At 47.8% G+C, this 18,115-nt stretch overlaps 1 protein-coding gene across 1 annotated transcript in view; it reads right to left on the reverse strand.

Annotated features, from left to right (window-relative positions):
* SYT16 (synaptotagmin 16) overlaps positions 1–18,115 on the reverse strand; it is a 35,001-nt gene that overhangs the window by 3,231 nt on the left and 13,655 nt on the right. Inside the window, exons 3-4 of the mRNA XM_083616719.1 lie at positions 6,800–7,243; positions 5,679–5,868 (exon numbers count right to left, since the gene is read on the reverse strand). Of these exons, the coding sequence (XP_083472845.1) occupies positions 5,679–5,868; positions 6,800–7,243 (634 nt within the window). The remainder of the gene's footprint in view (positions 1–5,678; positions 5,869–6,799; positions 7,244–18,115) is intronic.

Here is an 18,115-nt window from a genome sequence, read left to right on the forward strand (position 1 = left end):
CTGAAAAGGCCCTGGCCCTGGTGGAGGATAGTCTGACTTCCTTAGGGCCCAGGACCTCTAAACTATGGTTATTCATGGACCTTAAGGTCCTCTGTGGGGCAGACCAGGAGAGGCGATCCTGTAAATACGAGGGCCCTAATGCCTAACCTGAATATCATGGACAGAATCAACACCAAACATCAACAGCCCATAGCTTTCGTTAGGTCTGCTCTGCGTGGAATTTAGCTGAGTACAACTGCAATGGCAACCCTCAATCTTCCCCTGAGAGCATCCCGCTTCTTTTCCTTTGTGACACGCTCTTTTCCACACCTCAGCGCCTGAGAAACAAGGTGCAATGTCTCGCTTCTGGTGCGAAAACACTTGTATACGGCTCAGAAGCAAGGAGTTCCTCTCTAGGCAGCTTTCTCTCCTGTCACTGCTGCTGTCATCAGTGTTTGTGTGTCTGTTTTTCTGTGCATGTTTTGAATGAACAGCCTTCAGACATTTTGCTACAAGTTCTAGGATGAACACATCAGCGTACCTGAGTGTGCATTTGGGAAACATACAGGCAAGCCTCCCCCAGACACGTTATTGTATTACGTATGTTTGTTTGAATATTGTTATATTTTTTATTCAGATGCTTTTTAAAAGTCTGCTTTTATTGCTTTTAAAATGAATATTTTATACTATTTTATGTAAACCTAAGCGGCAGGGTGTGTTTCTTTCAGTGACGTAAAAATCTAAATAGACAAGACACAAAGTGATTTGGGAAATGAGAGAGCAATCTCTTTTACAGTTCTCTTTTAGTACAGTGGTACCTCGGGTTAAGTACTTAATTCGTTCCAGAGGTCCGTTCTTAACCAGAAACTGTTCTTAACCTGAAGCACCACTTTAGCTAATGGGGCCTGCTGCTGCTGCCACACTGCCGGAGCACGATTTATGTTCTCATCCTGAAGCAAAGTTCTTAACCTGAAGCACTATTTCTGGGTTAGCGGAGTCTGTAACCTGAAGCGTATGTAACCTGAAGCGTATGTAACCCGAGGTACCACTGTATTTTATTTATTGTAGCTTTTTTCCTGGCAGAAGAGTTATCAGGTTAACTCTTCCCAGGAAAGATCCGCTCAGTGTGCCCCCTTTAAGATACAAGGGTTGGACCCCATCACTGCACACACTATCACACACCAGTCCTTGCTAGTTATCTGGCTGTTCAGTCCTCTAGTGTCAAACACGGACCTGGGAGATCAGGGTTCAAATCCCCACTTAGTGGCCGCCAAGACCATATAAGACTGGTCCTTAAAGACTTACTTTCCAGAATGCGGCAGCTAGACTGGTGACTGGGAGTGGCCGCCGAGACCATATAACACCGGTCTTGAAAGACCTACATTGGCTCCCAGTATGTTTCTGAGCACAATTCAAAGTGTTGGTGCTGACCTTGAAAGCCCTAAACGGCCTCGGCCCAGTATACCTGAAGGAGCGTCTCCACCCCCATCGTTCTGCCCGGACACTGAGGTCCAGCTCCAAGGGCCTTCTGGCGGTTCCCTCACTGCAAGAATTGAAATTAGGAACCAGGCACAGGGCCTTCTCAGTAGTGGCACCCTCCCAGTGGAATGCCCTTCCACCAGATGTCCAGAAAATAAACAACTACAGTCATACCTCATGTTACGTTTGCTTCATGTTACGTTTTTTCAGGTTGCGTCCCGCGGCGACCCAGAAGTACCGGAAAGGGTTACTTCCAGGTTTCGCTGCTTGCGCATGTGCAGTAGCGCTAAATCACGCTTCGCGTGTGCGCACAAGCGCCAAATCACGCTACGCACCTGCACAGATATGGTGCTTCAGGTAGCGGGCTTTTCATGTTGTGAACGGGCCTCCGGAACGGATCCCGTTCACAACCAGAAGTACCACCGTATCTGACTTTTAGAAGACATCTGAGGGCAGCCCTGTTTAGGGAAATTTTTGATGTTTTATTGTGTTTTTAATATTCTGTTGGGAGCCGCCCAGAGTTGCTGGGGAAACCGTATGGGCGGGGTATAAAACTATTATTATTGTTGTTGTTGTTGTTGTTGTTATTATTATTATTATTATTATTATTATTATTATTATTGCCATAAAGCTCACTGAGCGGCCTTGGGCTGCTCATTGCTTCTCAGCCTAACCTACCTCACAGGGTTGTTGTGGGGATCAAATGGGGGGGGACCATTTACAGCACCTTTACATCCTTGGAGGCAAATGTGGAATACAAAAGCAATTACTATAATAAATCGGTACCTGCGCTGTCCTTCACCCTCAGATTACTTATTTATTTAAAATATGTAGATACTGTTCCCATTTCAGGTCAGAAGAAAAACAAGAACATGAAAAATGGTTTGCTGCCCAACTCTATGGAAATGCATAGGAGCTGACCAAGATGATCAAGGGTCTGGGAATGGTCGAGGGAGCTTAACCTGGAAAAGAGGAGACCGAGAGGGGATATGAGATCCATCTCCATATATCTGAAGGGCTGCCACATGGAAGATGGAGCGAGCTGGTTTTCTTCTGCCCTGTGGAGGGAGCACGTAGCCATTGTAGCTAGAAGCTTTGCTCTCCATCTTTTCTGCTGGAGACACGGCAGAATAATGGCTTGCTGTGTAACTTGGGGGACATATAGACTGTAGGACTCGAACCCATGGCTTCAAGTTGCAAGAAAGAGGTGTGACGTTAACATATGAGAGTGCTGGAGGTGAAATAGTTAAACAGGTTACCCAATCAGAACCCAGGGGGGTGGAGTCAGAGGGACTATAAAACCAGCTCTGGGAGGGGGCGAAAGGAAGAGTTCGTTGGCAGTTGGGTGGTTGGTTGGAGTGGGAGTGAATTGGGATAGAATCTGTGGGCAGGTTGAGTTAGGGTAGCAAAATAAGCTGAGTCAGGAACAGTTAGGAGCTAGGAAGACAAGTAAATATCTGAGGTGGTTTAGTGAGTGAGAGCAGGTAGTGGAAGTTATAGGTCTGGATAGGCACCCCATGATTGTAATGGACCGATACCGTTTATGAAACCACACTGTCAGAGCTGCCCAAGGTCCCAGCTCACAAAGGACCAACGCTGCTTCGTTGTTAAGTACAAAAGTCTTTATTGAAGTTCAGTTTCACTTCCAGAGCCGCAGTGCGCAGCTCTACGTCTCAACTGTCAGACCGCTGATGCTCCGTCTGAGTCTCCTCCCCCCTGACACCAATTTAAGATTCTAGCCTTACTCCACCTCTTCCTCAGTTCCTTCCGCCTCTGATTACGCCTGGCCGTTGGGGTCTCGCCCTTTCTAGACTCTTCTGACACTGAGTCCCCTGAGCCTTCCCCCTCCCTCCGGCGGGCTTTAGGAGCTGGTTCCCCATCCGGGTCTCCTGCTGTTCCCCGCGCCTGTACATTTGAACTTGGCGCGCGCGCCCAGCCGGTAACTTTTCTCCTGACCGTTTCACTGCTGCTGCTGTCACTGCTTCCCCCTCTGGGGGGCTAGCTGCAACTGACCTCCCCTCCGTTGGAGGCGTGGTCAGCCCTGACTCACTCTCTCTCCCCGCTGGAGGAGACACTGGCCCTGACACATGTGACTCTTCCCCCCCACTACGCTCTGGTGGGGAAACTGGTCCCAATCCCCCGCTGCTGCTTTGGGGGTCCCCGCTGGCTCCTTGTTTCTGGTGCGTCCCCCCTGGGACCCCCCCTGCCCTGACCATAGGCGCCCCCTTCTAGGAATCTTCTGATTCGCTGGAGAAGCTCATGGAATCTCTCGGGCCACTGTCATACTCCCCTATGCTGCCCTTGGATTCTTCCCCTTCGCTCTCCAATTCCTCTCTCCCCAGTGCTCCTGCTCCTGAGCCCCTGACACACACGCTTGTTAAACTGCAATAAATAAACAGAAGTTTATGTTCCAATTTAACCCTGACTGGACTCAGTATTGTACCAGGTAGGGCCTGGGTGGTGGCAGCGAGAAATAAAGTGGTGGCACAGGGATCAGTAGACGGTGAAACGTCCGGGGACCCTGTGTGATCGCCACAAGGGGATTCTGACTAAACATCAGGAAGAACTTTCGGGCAGTAAGAGCCGTTCAACAGCAGAACGAACTCCCATGGGAGGTGGTGGGCTCTCCTTCCTTGGAGGTTTTTAAGCAGAGGTTGGACGGCCATCTGCCATGGATGCTTCAGCTGAGATTCCTTCATTGCAGGGGGTTGGACTAGATGACCCTCAGGGTCCCTTCCAACTCCATAGTTGTATGATTCTATGATTCAGCCATATGGATAATTAACACAATTAATGGTGCTTCCCAAGGAATAAGAGGCCTTGAAAGCTGCAGTCAGAAGTTCTGCAAGTCAGCACGACACAGCTCAATTCTCACCAGCAGGAACCACTGACTGGGGCTCAGCGCAAAGCCCACGGCTTGTTAATGAGACACAAAAAGACATCTCCAAGTGCTACTGATGCTGTCGACTCTTACAAGCTGTGATCAGCCCAAGCAAAAACCAAACAAACCATAAAATAAATGGAGGAAATGGAATTTGCTTTGCAGGGCGGAGGCCAAAGCTCAGCTGACAAGAGTTGTTAAATCATTTCACTATCAGCGTTGCGGCAGGACAACCCGCCCTTGTTTGCTACGCTCCTCCTATGTCACCAGGAAACCTTCTCTGAAAAGCAGTGTCTTATCCAATACATTTCTGATGCTCTAGGAAGCATCGCTTCCCATGAGTGACACCTATTTATTTTGCCCTGTGGCTGCCTCCAATCAAACAGGTGTCGCTGCCTCCAATAAAACAAGTATTTTTTTTCAGGCAGCACAATAAACCTGCACAAGAAGTTGTCGTTTTCTGTTCTGCTGTTTCCATTCTGCTGCAGTTCGTCTTCCACCCAAAACTCTGTTATTTGCCTCGCTGTCCTTTGTGGCAAAACTTTGTGACTTTCACAATTAGCAAAGTCACGTCCTCAAAACATTATTCCACCCCGTTCACTTCTACGCAATGGAAATGCAATTCAGATTGAGGGGGAGGGGCGTAATTAATTACATATTGTTTGCAGACTGAAGGCCGCCGCTGAATGCCGGTTGTATTTGCTGGATTGATTTCTGTCCCAGACATGGGGGAAAAACACGTAATATCCAGCCTGTTTCTGTTTAAATCGGAATCCTTAGACATTTCTAGGTGCGAGTGGGGATGTGTGAACACGCCCTCAAGCACAAATCTCTCTTTGAAATTGCCTTCCACTGTCTGGAGAAATATCTCCAGCTTTATTTAGACCCCTCCTTTCTATATAAAATGCCATGGGCAATGAAATATACTCAGAGTCGAGAGTGGATTTCATGCTCTTTATTCAGCTCATAGTGGTGAGGAGGAATGGAAGTTCCCCCAGAATGTCTGCTTTATATACATTATTTACACAATGGGCCCCACGTGATTGGCTAATTCCGGGATTCTCCTGTAGGCCAATCAGGTTGCGGATTCACTTCCACCTGGAGCTGGATTGGGTGGCTCCTGTGGACCAATCAGACTGCTGCATTCTGGATCCTATTGTTCTAGGACCAATCAGACTGCTGCATTCTGAATCCTATTCAACTCAGTACATAACAGGCAACTAGATCGCAGCCCCTCTGCCCCTGACCGCAAGCTTCTGAATTCAAGCCCAGCCACATCTGCTAAGCTAGGAGATTTTGCATGCTGGCTACAAAAACAAAACAAAACGCTTTTACATACCAGGCGGCCTGTTAATAGCCAGGTTCCGGAAGTGGCTGCCTTTGATCATTTCGACAGACAGGCGCCCCGTCGTGGCATTGTAGGATAGGCCCACCAGCAGTTCTGGAACCCCTCCGTGTGACAGGGACTGGGTCGAAGAAGCACTGTCACTGTGAGAGATGGCTGAGAGACTCATCTGGGAGCCTCCGCTCTGTCGGGGATGGAGAGCAGAGAGTAAGCGTTAACCAGGAGTTGGAGGGAACGTTCTTTCATATGTGGTGGACTTGTAAAAGGGTAAAAGAGTACAGTGGACACTCGGGCTGCGAACGTGATCTGTGTGGGAAGCACATTCGCAACCCGCAGCATTTGCAACCCGTAGCGCCCCGTGTGTGCGCATGCGCGGGTTGCGATTCAGCGCTTCTACACATGTGCAAAGCGCGATTTAGCACTTCTGCGCATGCACAACCGCTGAAACCCGGAAGTAACCCATTTCAATACTGCCGGGTTTCGGCGCATCCATAACCCGAAAAAACACAACCTGAAGCGTCTGTAACCTGAGGTATGACTGTATTGGGAAATGATCCCTAATGAATTGCAAAAAATGTTTAAAAGTACTTTCCCAAAAAAACCCAGAGTCCTTTCTGTTGGAGATAATTCAGACTGAAATTCCCAGGTTTCAGAAAAGGTTTTTTTATGTATGCCACTACTGCGGGCCGTGTTTCATTAGCCCAAAAACGGAAAACGAGCGAGGTCCCAACCAAAGAACCTGCGGGACCAGAGATACTTAGAAGACTGGAGTAACTATATGGAAAACAATTGTAATAAGCAGATTACGCTAGTAGGACTGCAAGAAGTTCTGTAAGGAGGATTATACGAAACATTGCAAGGAAGAGAATTATTAGTTAATGACAATTAAAAGTAACAGAGAAATTAAGAAATGCAGAATAAGTGATAAAGAATGGAAAATCTTCAGAGGCTGTTGACGGAAGTCTAAAATATTGTATAAGATAAGAAGTTATGTTAAATGACTGCTGGAAAAGATATGTTAAAAAATTAATAAAAATGTATATATAAAAAAGAAAAGTCTCAGTAAAATTTATGGGGGACAGCGTTAGGTGGCTTCTTCCAGCCTAAAAACTTACACACAAGTTGCTCCTTGGCTCCAAGACTAGCGTGACCTTCATTTCCCCTTCCTGGTTCAGGTGGCTGAGATAAAACAGGTGCTCCCCCATCATCCTCTCCTTGATCATTTTGCGCACGGAGTAGAGGCGGAACCGGAGGGCGTAGCTGCTCAGCTCCTCCGGCGCCAACTTGCTGAAGGTCACCTTGTCCTTGAACCCGGGGCTGGGGCCTCGCTGGACGCTGGTCTTGCCTCTCTGCTTCTTGCTGGGCATCAGGACCACGTGCACCTGCCAGGAGCTGGCTCCACTGCGGTCCTTGTCGGGAATCTCCTTCGCCTCCAGGACCGTCACCAGCAGCTTTTGGCTCGAGGGCTTGTACTCAAAGAGGACGTCCAGGTCGCCGCACTTCGAAATTGGCACACGGCTGCTTGGCGGAGCCGGAAGGGCACTCGCTCCTTCGTGATCCTGTGAAGAAGATATATAATGTGGGTAAAAAAAAAAGTAATATTAATGTTATAATAGGGATGTGGGTGGCACTGTGGGTTAAACCACATAGCCTAGGACTTGCTGATCTGAAGGTCAGCGGTTCGAATCCCCGTGACAGGGTGAGCTCCTGTTGCTCGGTCCCTGCTCCTGCCAACCTAGCAGTTTGAAAGCACGTCAAAGTGCAAGTAGATAAATAGGTACCGCTCTGGCAGGAAGGTAAATGGTGTTTCCGTGCGCTGCTCTGGTTCACCAGAAGTGGCTTAGTCATGCTGGCCACATGACCCAGAAGCTGTACGCCGGCTCCCTCGGCCAATAAAGCGAGATGAGCGCCGCAACCCCAGAGTCGATCATGACTGGACCTAATGGTCAGGGGTCCCTTTACCTTTACCTTAATATTATAATAATTTATTATTTATACCCCACCCATCTGGATGAGTTTCCCCAGCCACTCTGGGCAGCTCCCAGCAGAATATTAAACAGAATAAAGCATCAAGCTGGAAATTTGGGTTAAAAAGACATAACGTAAGAAAAGTTCTGCAGTTCTCACTGTGGCCAACTATATACAGTGGTACCTCTGGATGTGAACAGGATCCGTTCCAGAGCCCCGTTCGCATCCTGAAGCGAACACAACCTGCGTCTGAGCGTGCGCGGGTCGCGTTTTGCCGCTTCCGCGTATGTACGTGACATCATTTTGAGCGTCTGCGCAAGCAGTGAAACCTGGAAGTAACGCGCTCCATTACTTCCGGGTTGCCGCAGAGCGCAACCCGCAAATATTTAAGCTGAAGCGTATTCATCCCGAGGTATGACTGTACCATCCGTCATTTCTCTGATGAAAATAGGGATGACCTGTTGCAGTAACAATAACACCAAAAAACAACCTCCTGCCCATCTGTCTGGGTTGCCTCAGCCACTCTGGGCGGCTTCCAACATATATATAAAAATGTAATAAAACATTGAACATTAATAAACTTCCCTATACAGAGCTGCCTTCAGATGTCTCCTAAAGGTTGTATAGTTACTTATCTCCTTGGCTCAGGGGTCTCATAACTCCATACCCTCCAACGTTTCTCTGATGAAAATAGGGACGTCCTAGCATACCATCTAACATTTCTGCCATGGAATTCTACTCAGTATTGATCCAGAGTAGATTCCAATGTATAGTTAGCAGAGTAAAAACTTAAATATGTTGCAGGATTCCAAAAAAAATAGACCAGAGCCAATTAATATATCATCCAGCAGCTTTACTGCTACTGAAGGCAGATGAGCATAATGGTCACAAATCCAATACAATCCGGATTGGCACTGCCCATAATAAGTCCAGTTGCAGAAGACTTAACTAAAACTTGCAATAACTTAACCTTACCTTACAATAACTTAACTAAACCTTAACACTAAGCATACTATGTACAGAACACCATACCAGAAGGAAAAGAGATAAGAGAAAGAGAAAGAGAAAGAGAAAGAGAAGAGATAGAAAGAGAAAAGTGAAAACCAGGCTCCTTCTGGCCTTAGTCAGCCTGACCTTGACAGAAGAGATAAGAGAACTAGTTTAAACCAGCTTCTCGGAAGGAATAACCCAAACATCACGAACCTTCTGCTTGTTTCTTTCGCACAGAGAAGCTTCCAGAACCCTCTTGAATTAAGTAGTATAAGAAAGATCTCTACATATCAGATCAATACTTTCTGCACTAAGAAATGCAAAGTGACAATTTCAATGTTTGTTTGTTGGTTTGTACCCCACCCATATGACTGGGTTGCCCCAGCCACTCTGGGACATTCAAAGGAAAAGCAGGACATTCCAGGATCAGATCAGAAACCGGGATGGCTCCTGTAAATCCGGGACTGTCCCTGGAAAATAGGGACACTTGGAGGGTCTGCAACTAGACATCCATGGGAAGCTTGCAAACAGGACTTAAGTGCAACAACAGTACTTTCCCCTCTTGGGATTCCGGCCTGGAAGTCTGGACCCTTGCGGTGGTATTAAAATTCTGGGATCAAGTAATTTCTTTGGAGGGGTAAACAGCTCCGAAGTCCTCCCCGCTGCGAAAACTGCAACCGGGGCCTTAATGCATTTTCAAGCGGCTATCAGCCGAGGAAGATCTTTGATACAGGACTTTAAGCCTGCCTGCTGTCAGGTGCTTAGAGTGTTCTTCAATATAATAATAGTTATTTTTGTGCTCTGTGGTTCTCTGTAAGCCTCGCTGCAATTTACACTCTGCAATTGCAACAACACTTTGCCTTGCTTTGTTATGAACGAATATTCGGAGGCAAGCTGTATGGCAATGGGAATTGCTGTAGCTCCATGATTCGGGAATGTTGTCTGACTGCAGGCCAAGAAGCCAAGAGAAAGCAGGATCTCAGACCAGGGATTTAGTCTCTTCTCTTGGCGTTAGGTGTTGGGACAGAGGCCAGTGGGAGGTCAGGGAAACGCAAAGGAGCCAAATCATTACTATTATCAGTGCTATTTTTCTAGAAAAAGAGGTGCTGGAACACTCAAAGAACGTCTCTCTTGTTGTCTTATAATGGTAATGGCACACACCTGAGAGGTGCCAGAACTGAGCTCCGGTGAGTTCCGGATGAAAATAACCCTTATTATTATTATTATTATTATTATTATTATTAAGGGTTATTTTGACCCATAAATGGTTATTTTGACCCATAATAAGTGGAAGACAGGAGTGCCTGGCATGCTCTGGTCCATGGGGTTACGAGGAGTCGGACACGACTAAACGACTAAACAACAACATATTATTATTATTATTATTATTATTATTATTATTATTATTATTATTAAAATGTGTAGACCAGAGGTCAGCAACCTTTTTCAGCCGTGGGCCAGTCCACCGTCCCTCAGACCATGTGGTGGGCCGGACTATATTTTGGAGAAAAAAAAATAATGAATGAATTTCTATGCCCTACAAATAACCCAGAGATGCATTTTAAATAAAAAGACACAATCTACTCATGTAAAAACACGCTGATTCCCGGACCGTCTGTGGGTCGGATTGAGAAGGCGATTGGGCCATATCCGGCCCACGGGCCTTAGGTTGCCTACCCCTGGTGTAGACTGCCCTTCATCCATAGATATTAGGGTGGTTCACAACATAAAATTATAATATAAAAAACACAACGCATCATAAAAATAAGAACACAACAACAACAACCAATAATACCCCTCCCACAACACAAAGGGACATTAGATGTCCATCAGCCAAAGGCCTAGTTGAACAGGAACGTTTTCGCCTGGCACCTAAAAGTGTATAATGAAGGTGACCGGGGTGCCTTCTTGGGGAGAGCACTCCACAAATGGGGAGGCGCTGCAGAAAAGGCCCATTATCGTGTTGCCACTTTCCAGACCTCTCATATATGAGGCACACAGAAAAGGGCTGGTCTCATGGAGAGGTGGTCCTTGAGATATTGCAGTCCAGAGCCATTGAAGGCTTTATGGCTTTAGATGCGGCCACGATGGCCAATTATCGCCCAGTCTCAAATCTCCCATTCTTGGGCAAGGTGATTGAGCGAGTGGTTGCTGAACAACTCCAGGCACGCCTGGAAGAAGCGGACCATTTGGATCCCTTCCAGTCGGGATTCAGGCCTCATCATGGGACTGAAACTGCCTTAGTCGCACTGGTTGATGATCTCCGGCGGGCTAGAGACAAAGGTGAGAGCTGTTTCCTAGTTCTGCTGGATCTCTCAGCGGCGTTTGATACCATCGACCATAACATCCTTCTGGACCGTCTTGAGGGGCTGGGAGCTGGGGGCACTGTCATACAGTGGTTCCGCTCCTTCCTCCTGGGCCATGTTCAGAAAGTGGGGGGGGATGAGTGTTCAGACCCCTGGGCTCTCACTTGTGGGGTGCCTCAGGTTTCTGTCCTCTCCCCCATGCTTTTCAACATTTACATGCAGCCACTGGGAGAGATCATCAGGGGGTTTGGGCTGGGTGTTCATCAGTATGCGGATGATACCCAGCTCTACCTCTCTTTTAAATCAGGACCAGTGAAGGCGGTGAAGGTCCTGTGTGAGTGTCTGGAAGCGGTTGGAGGATGGATGGCGGCTAACAGATTGAGGTTGAATCCTGACAAAACAGAAGTACTGTTTTTGGGGGACAGGAGGCAGGCAGGTGTGGAGGATTCCCTGGTCCTGAATGGGGTAACTGTGCCCCTGAAGGACCAGGTGCGCAGCCTGGGAGTCATTTTGGACTCACAGCTGTCCATGGAGGCACAGGTCAAATCTGTATCCAGGGCAGCTGTTTACCAGCTCCATCTGGTACGTAGGCTGAGACCCTACCTGCCCGCGGACTGTCTCGCCAGAGTGGTGTATGCTCTAGTTATCTCCCGCTTGGACTACTGCAATGCGCTCTACGTGGGGCTACCTTTGAAGGTGACCCGGAAACTACAACTAATCCAGAATGCGGCAGCTAGACTGGTGACTGGGAGCGGCCGCCAAGACCATATAACACCGGTCTTGAAAGACCTACATTGGCTCCCAGTACGTTTCCGAGCACAATTCAAAGTGTTGGTGCTGACCTTTAAAGCCCTAAATGGCCTCAGTCCAGTATATCTGAAGGAGCGTCTCCTCCCCCATCGTTCTGCCCGGACACTGAGGTCCAGCTCCGAGGGCCTTCTGGCGGTTCCCTCACTGCGAGAGGCCAAGTTACAGGGAACCAGGCAGAAGGCCTTCTCGGTAGTGGCGCCCGCCCTGTGGAACGCCCTCCCATCAGATGTCAAAGCGATAAACAACTACCTGACATTCAGAAGACGTCTGAAGGCAGCCCTGTTCAGGGAAGTTTTTAATATGTGACATTTTAGTGTATCTTTCATCTTTGTTGGAAGCCACTGATTTCCTTCAGAATGGATCTGTTTGATCTTCTTGCAGTCCATGGGACTCTCAAGAGTCTCCTCCAGCACCATAATTCAAAAGCATCAATTCTTTGGCAATCAGCCTTCTTTATGGTCCAGCTCTCACTTCCATACATCACCAATGGGAAAACCATAGCTTTAACAATACGGACCTTTGTTGGCAAGGTGATGCCTCTGCTTTTTAAGATGCTGTCTAGGTTTGTCATTGCTTTTCTCCCAAGAAGCAGGTGTCTTTTAATTTTGTGACTGCTGTCACCATCTGCAGTGATCATGGAACCCAAGAAAGTACAATATCTCACTGCCTCCATTTCTTCCCCTTCTATTTGCCAGGAGGTGATGGGACCAGTGGCCATGATCTTAGTTTTTTTGATGTTGAGCTTCAGACCATATTTTACGCTCTCCTCTTTCACCCTCAATAAAAGGTTCTTTAATTCCTCCTCACTTTCTGCCATCAATGTTGTGTCATCTGCATATCTGAGCTCGTTGATATTTCTTCCGGCAATCTTAATTCCGGTTTGGGATTCATCCAGTCCAGCCTTTCGCATGATGAATTCTGGATATAAGTTAAATAAGCAGGGAGACAATATACAGCCTTGTCGTACTCCTTTCCCAATTTTGAACCAATCGGTTGTTCCATATCCAGTTCTAACTGTAGCTTCTTGTCCCACATAGAGATTTCTTAGGAGACAGATGAGGTGATCAGGCACTCCCATTTCTTTAAGTACTTGACATGAAGGAGCCAATTACTGATATTCAGAGGCAAACAATAGCCATTGATAGTCACACAGTGGTCTGAGAAGCAGGGAGGAACAGATGGAGGAAGAAAGAGCTTGGGAGGAATTGGGGTGGATGATGATGGCAGCTGAAGAACAGAAGGAACAAAGAGAATGGGATTGAGAGGAAAAACCCTGCTTAGGGGCTGGAGGGAAGAAAGTACAGGAATCTGGAGAAAGCATTGAGGCATAACGTGAGAGAATCATGAGTTCCCAGCTTAAAACAGGCTAATCGCCGAAAGCCATCACTAAAGGTAAAGGTAAAGGTACCCCTGCCCGTACAGGCCAGTCGTGTCCGACTCTAGGGTTGTGCGCCCATCTCACTTAAGAGGCCGGGGGCCAGCGCTGTCCGGAGACACTTCCGGGTCACGTGGCCAGCGTGACGAAGCTGCTCTGGCGAGCCAGCACCAGCGCAGCACACGGAAACGCCGTTTACCTTCCTGCTATAAAGCGGTACCTATTTATCTACTTGCACTTAGGGGTGCTTTCGAACTGCTAGGTGGGCAGGAGCTGGGACCGAAAGACGGGAGCTCACCCCGCCGCGGGGATTCGAACCGCCGACCATGCGATCGGCAAGTCCTAGGCACTGAGGTTTTACCCACAGCGCCACCCGCGTCCCTAGCGAAAGCCATCACTACTGCTGCAAAAAAAAAAAGTAGCATAAATAACGGTGAGCTTTTTCTGGCACCTTGAACCCATGGCCTTCTGCAGGTGTTTCAACCTGCGATAATTTCTCCTTCAACACATTTGTACAATACAGAAGAGTATTGTGCCATGAAAATTACAGTGTGGGAGGCTGGCCTAATTCCTAGCCAACTGTGCTGCAAACATCTTTCTTACGCCTTCAGGGTAACAAAGCCAAAGCATAAATACTGTTGTGGATTCTTTGGGGGGGGACGATAACTCCCTAAACCCTAGAAATTAATAAATGGTAGGATTTTGATTATTTGTGGCATGAAGGGAGAAATAAAAACGACAGAGGAATTCCTCAGCTAGCCTAGGCAAGATGACCCGGTCAAGCTAAGGCCATCAAGAAAAAATAGAGGGCCATTGGCAATGCAAGAGAACTGTCCTCCCTCATTGACCTGGGGTGACAGGAAAAGAGAGGTTTTTTTAAGCAAGATGTGCTGGGAAGAAGAAGGAGGTGGGGACTGGGATCCATCTTGAGCAGGTTGGCTGAAGGCTGGCTGGGAGAGATGCCGTGGACCCCAGGACTGCACTGCTGTGGGGTACAAGCCCATCTTGAAATGACCATGCTGTAAGATCTGGACTCACTCCATGCAGACTGAAGGTGTCAATAGGTGAATAAACCATATTTCTTAAAGCGATGGCAGTCTCTGCCATGCTTAATTCTCCAAAGGAACACAGACCCTGGATGAGGGCCTGGGTCCCCATGGAGAGTGGGGGCACCAACTTTTGTAACAACACAAACGCTTTCCACCTCCTCACCTCTGAGTTGCACATGAGCATCTTCTCGCTAAATGTGAAATTGAGCCATAGTTTTTTGTATTTTCCAGTGAGTCTTGCAGGCAAACCCTTCTGCCTTCTTGCAGAACATTTATTTTGATGAAACAAAACCAGGGTGGGAGGGAAGAGAGAGAGAGAGACAGATAGACAGTCAGGTGTTCAGCTTCCTGGGTGCATGTGTTTCCTGTTCGAAGGTGCTCTTTAATCTCAGACTAGAAAGAGTTGCTATAGAGACCCCTCCTTTCTATTTAAACATGAGCACGCGCTGAAAAGAACAGGACATTCAAGGACTAGAGCAAGCCTACCCAAGCTTAACGGCTTTTGTTTCCACTGATGCTTTTTAACCTTGATTTGTTTAAAATCATCTTGATGTTTTCCTGCTGCTGATCGCTGTTTTAATTGTTTCCACGTTGCCTTGATTGCCAGCTGGCTGCCGGGTGTTTGGGAAGGGATTCACTAAGGGTTTTGCAAGCTCAGAGCTCTCACACCTTCCAAGTGTCCCTATTTTCCAGGAACAGCCCTGGAATTACAAAATCCATCCTGGCTTCTGATTTGATCCCAGAATGTCCCTATTTCCCCTGCCAGTGCCACCACCAAGAGTTCGGGGAGGTGGGTGAGCTGGCACCTGTCCTGAGCAGCTGCGGCAGTGAGGGATCATCCCATGGCCTCTCCCTCGTCCTGAATGGGGTAACTGTGCCCCTGAAGGACCAGGTGCGCAGCCTGGGAGTCATTTTGGACTTGCAGCTGTCCATGGAGGCGCAGGTCAATTCTGTGTCCAGGGCAGCTGTTTACCAGCTCCATCTGGTACACAGGCTGAGACCCTACCTGCCCGCGGACTGTCTTGCCAGAGTGGCGCATGCTCTGGTTATCTCCCGCATAGACTACTGCAATGCGCTCTACATGGGGCTACCTTTGAAGGTGACCTGGAGAACTGCAACTAATCCAGAATGCAGCAGCTAGACTGGTGACTGGGAGCAGCCTCCGAGACCATATAACACTGGTCCTGAAAGACCTACACTGGCTCCCAGTACGTTTCCGAGCGAAGACAGGAGTGCCTGGCGTGCTCTGGTCCATGGGGTCACGAAGAGTCGGACACGACTAAACGACTAAACAACAACAACAACAACACGTTTCTGAGCACAATTCAAAGTGTTGGTGCTGACCGTTAAAGTCCTAAATGGCCCCGGTCCAGTATACCTGAAGGAGCATCTCCACCCCCATCATTCAGCCCAGACACTTGAGGTCCAGCGCTGAGGGTTCTGCTGCAGCCAATTGGAACCCGCGGAATCTGCGTTGGACGTTCAGGTTCCAAAAGAACGTTTGCAAACCAGAACACTCACTTCCGAGTTTGCGGTGTTCAGGAGCCAAAACGTTCGAATCGCAAGGTGCTCAACTGCCAAGGTACGACTGTATGCAAGGATTTATGTTATACGAAATGAACCATGGAACGAGAAGAAGGGAAGTCATTTATATTTTAAGGTTGTAGAAATGAATATTCTGAAATGCAAAACAGAAAATTTAATAAAAATTACAGTGGTACCTCGGGTTAAGTACTTAATTCGTTCCAGAAGTCCGTTCTTAACCTGAAACTGTTCTTAAACTGAAGCACCACTTTAGCTAATGGGGCCTCCTGCTGCTGCCGTACCGCTGCAGCACAATTTCTGTTCTCATCCTGAAGCAAAGTTCTTAGCCCGAGGTACTATTTCTGGGTTAGCAGAGTCTGTAAGCTGAAGCGTATGTAACCTGAAGCGTATGTAACCCGAGGTGTCACTGTACACAAAAAGAAGAAGAAAAAACGTCCCTATTTTCACCGGATGAATGTTAAAGGGTATAAGCTCTTCGAGCATAAAACAAAGGGCTGGCTAAACCCCTTTTTCTGCAGTAGCCCAAGGACCCAAGAGCAAGTATTTTGCCAGGCACTTGGGGAGCACTGACAAAGGACTTTGGCAGGGCACTTGTCCTGCCCACCAGTCTGTGTTGACCTGTGGGGGTGGGGGATGGGGAGAGAGACCTTTGGTCTCATCCAGCAGGACTCTTCTTCTTGTTGTTGTTGTTGTTTAGTTGTTCAGTCGTGTCCGACTCTTTGTGACGCCCTGGACCAGAGCACGCCAGGCACTCCTGTCTTCCACTGCCTCCCGCAGTTTGGTCAAACTCATGCTGGTAGCTTCAAGAACATTATCCAACCATCTCGTCCACTGTCGTCCCCTTCTCCTTGTGCCCTCCATCTTTCCCAACATCAGGGTCTTTTCCAGGGAGTCTTCTCTTCTCATGAGGTGGCCAAAGTATTGGAGCCTCAGCTTCAGGATCTGTCCTTCCAGTGAGCACTCAGGGCTGGTTTCCTTAAGAATGGATCGGTTTGATCTTCTTGCAGTTCATGGGACTCTCAAGAGTCTCCTCCAGCACTATAATTCAAAAGCATCAATTCTTCGGACTCTTCTTACCCCCTCTAAATCCCCATGATCCCCCATCACATGGGGTGGGGTGAATATTTTGCCATGTTTGAAAGCGACGTAACTCATTGGCTTAAGTAATTTGGGTTTTGGCTGTGAGCAGCTCCTTCCTTCTGGCCAGAGTTACCTGCGATGTAAGGAACAGACAACCTGTGCCTGACGTACCTGCCTCTTCTGGTTGGAGCACCAAAATGCTTGGCATTCTTCCCATCCTGTTTCATAATTCTGCTCCTTGGAAATGCTTGCTGAACGCATTCATTTTCCAAGGCTGTGCAGACTGAACAACTCTCTTCCGAGCTCAAACAATGTTCTTCCTTTGAGCCCGGCGGAAAGATGTCATCGGCATTAGATTTAGCTGAATACATCCTTCACTGCAATCCACTCCCAATACAACAACTGAATTTATATACGTGTGGTGGAAGAAAAAAAATAAGCAAATAAGAGGAAAAGGAGAAAAGCAATATCCATCTAACAAAGCAAGCAATTACGGGAATGGCCCTGAAATGGTTTTTGTGGTTCCACCATCAAAAGCGAAGGGTTCTTTTAAAATAAAAAATTTAAAAATCCAAATAAGTGGGTGTTTGAATGGAGTTTTAAGATACCGGGAATATTTTTAGAATATAAGAATAGCAGAGGCAGCCTTTTATCTCAGCCCCACAATGCAGCCAGACAAGCTACTCAGAGAAGGCTGAATGAAATCCAACTTCGCTGCTTTTTGTTTAGCCCAACAAACCATTGTGTGCTGGTGATGGAACAAGCAACAAGCTTCAGGGCTCCCCCCGTGGCTCGTCTTCTTGGTTTGTTAAAATTGCAGATTCCGGCGACATCCAAACCAGGGAACTGGTTTAAGCGCTACTTACAAATCAACACTGCAACCCACAGTTGAATCCTAGTTTACAAGCCAGGACTGTACACAGCACTTAAACCTACGGCAAACCTTTCTTTTTTTAAAAAAAAGGCTGGGTGGTGAAGTAGTGTGGTGTAGTGGTTAGAACGTTGGATTGGGACCTGGGAGGTAAAAGGTAAAGGTAAAGGGACCCCTGACTGTTAAGTCCAGTCACGGACGACTCTGGGGTTGCAGCGCTTTACTGGCCGAGGGAGCCGGCATTTGTCCACAGACAGCTTCTGGGTCATGTAGCCAGCATAACTAAGCTGCTTCTGGCGAACGAGAGCAGCGCATGGAACCGCCGTTTACCTTCCCACCGAAGTGGTACCTATTTATCTACTTGCACTTTGACGTGCTTTTGAACTGCTAGGTGGGCAGGAGCAGGGACTGAGCAACGGGAGCTCACCCCGTTGCAG

Source organism: Podarcis filfolensis (genome assembly GCF_964270895.1).
Source record: "Podarcis filfolensis genome assembly, chromosome: 1".
In the NCBI taxonomy this organism is placed as follows: domain Eukaryota; kingdom Metazoa; phylum Chordata; class Lepidosauria; order Squamata; family Lacertidae; genus Podarcis; species Podarcis filfolensis.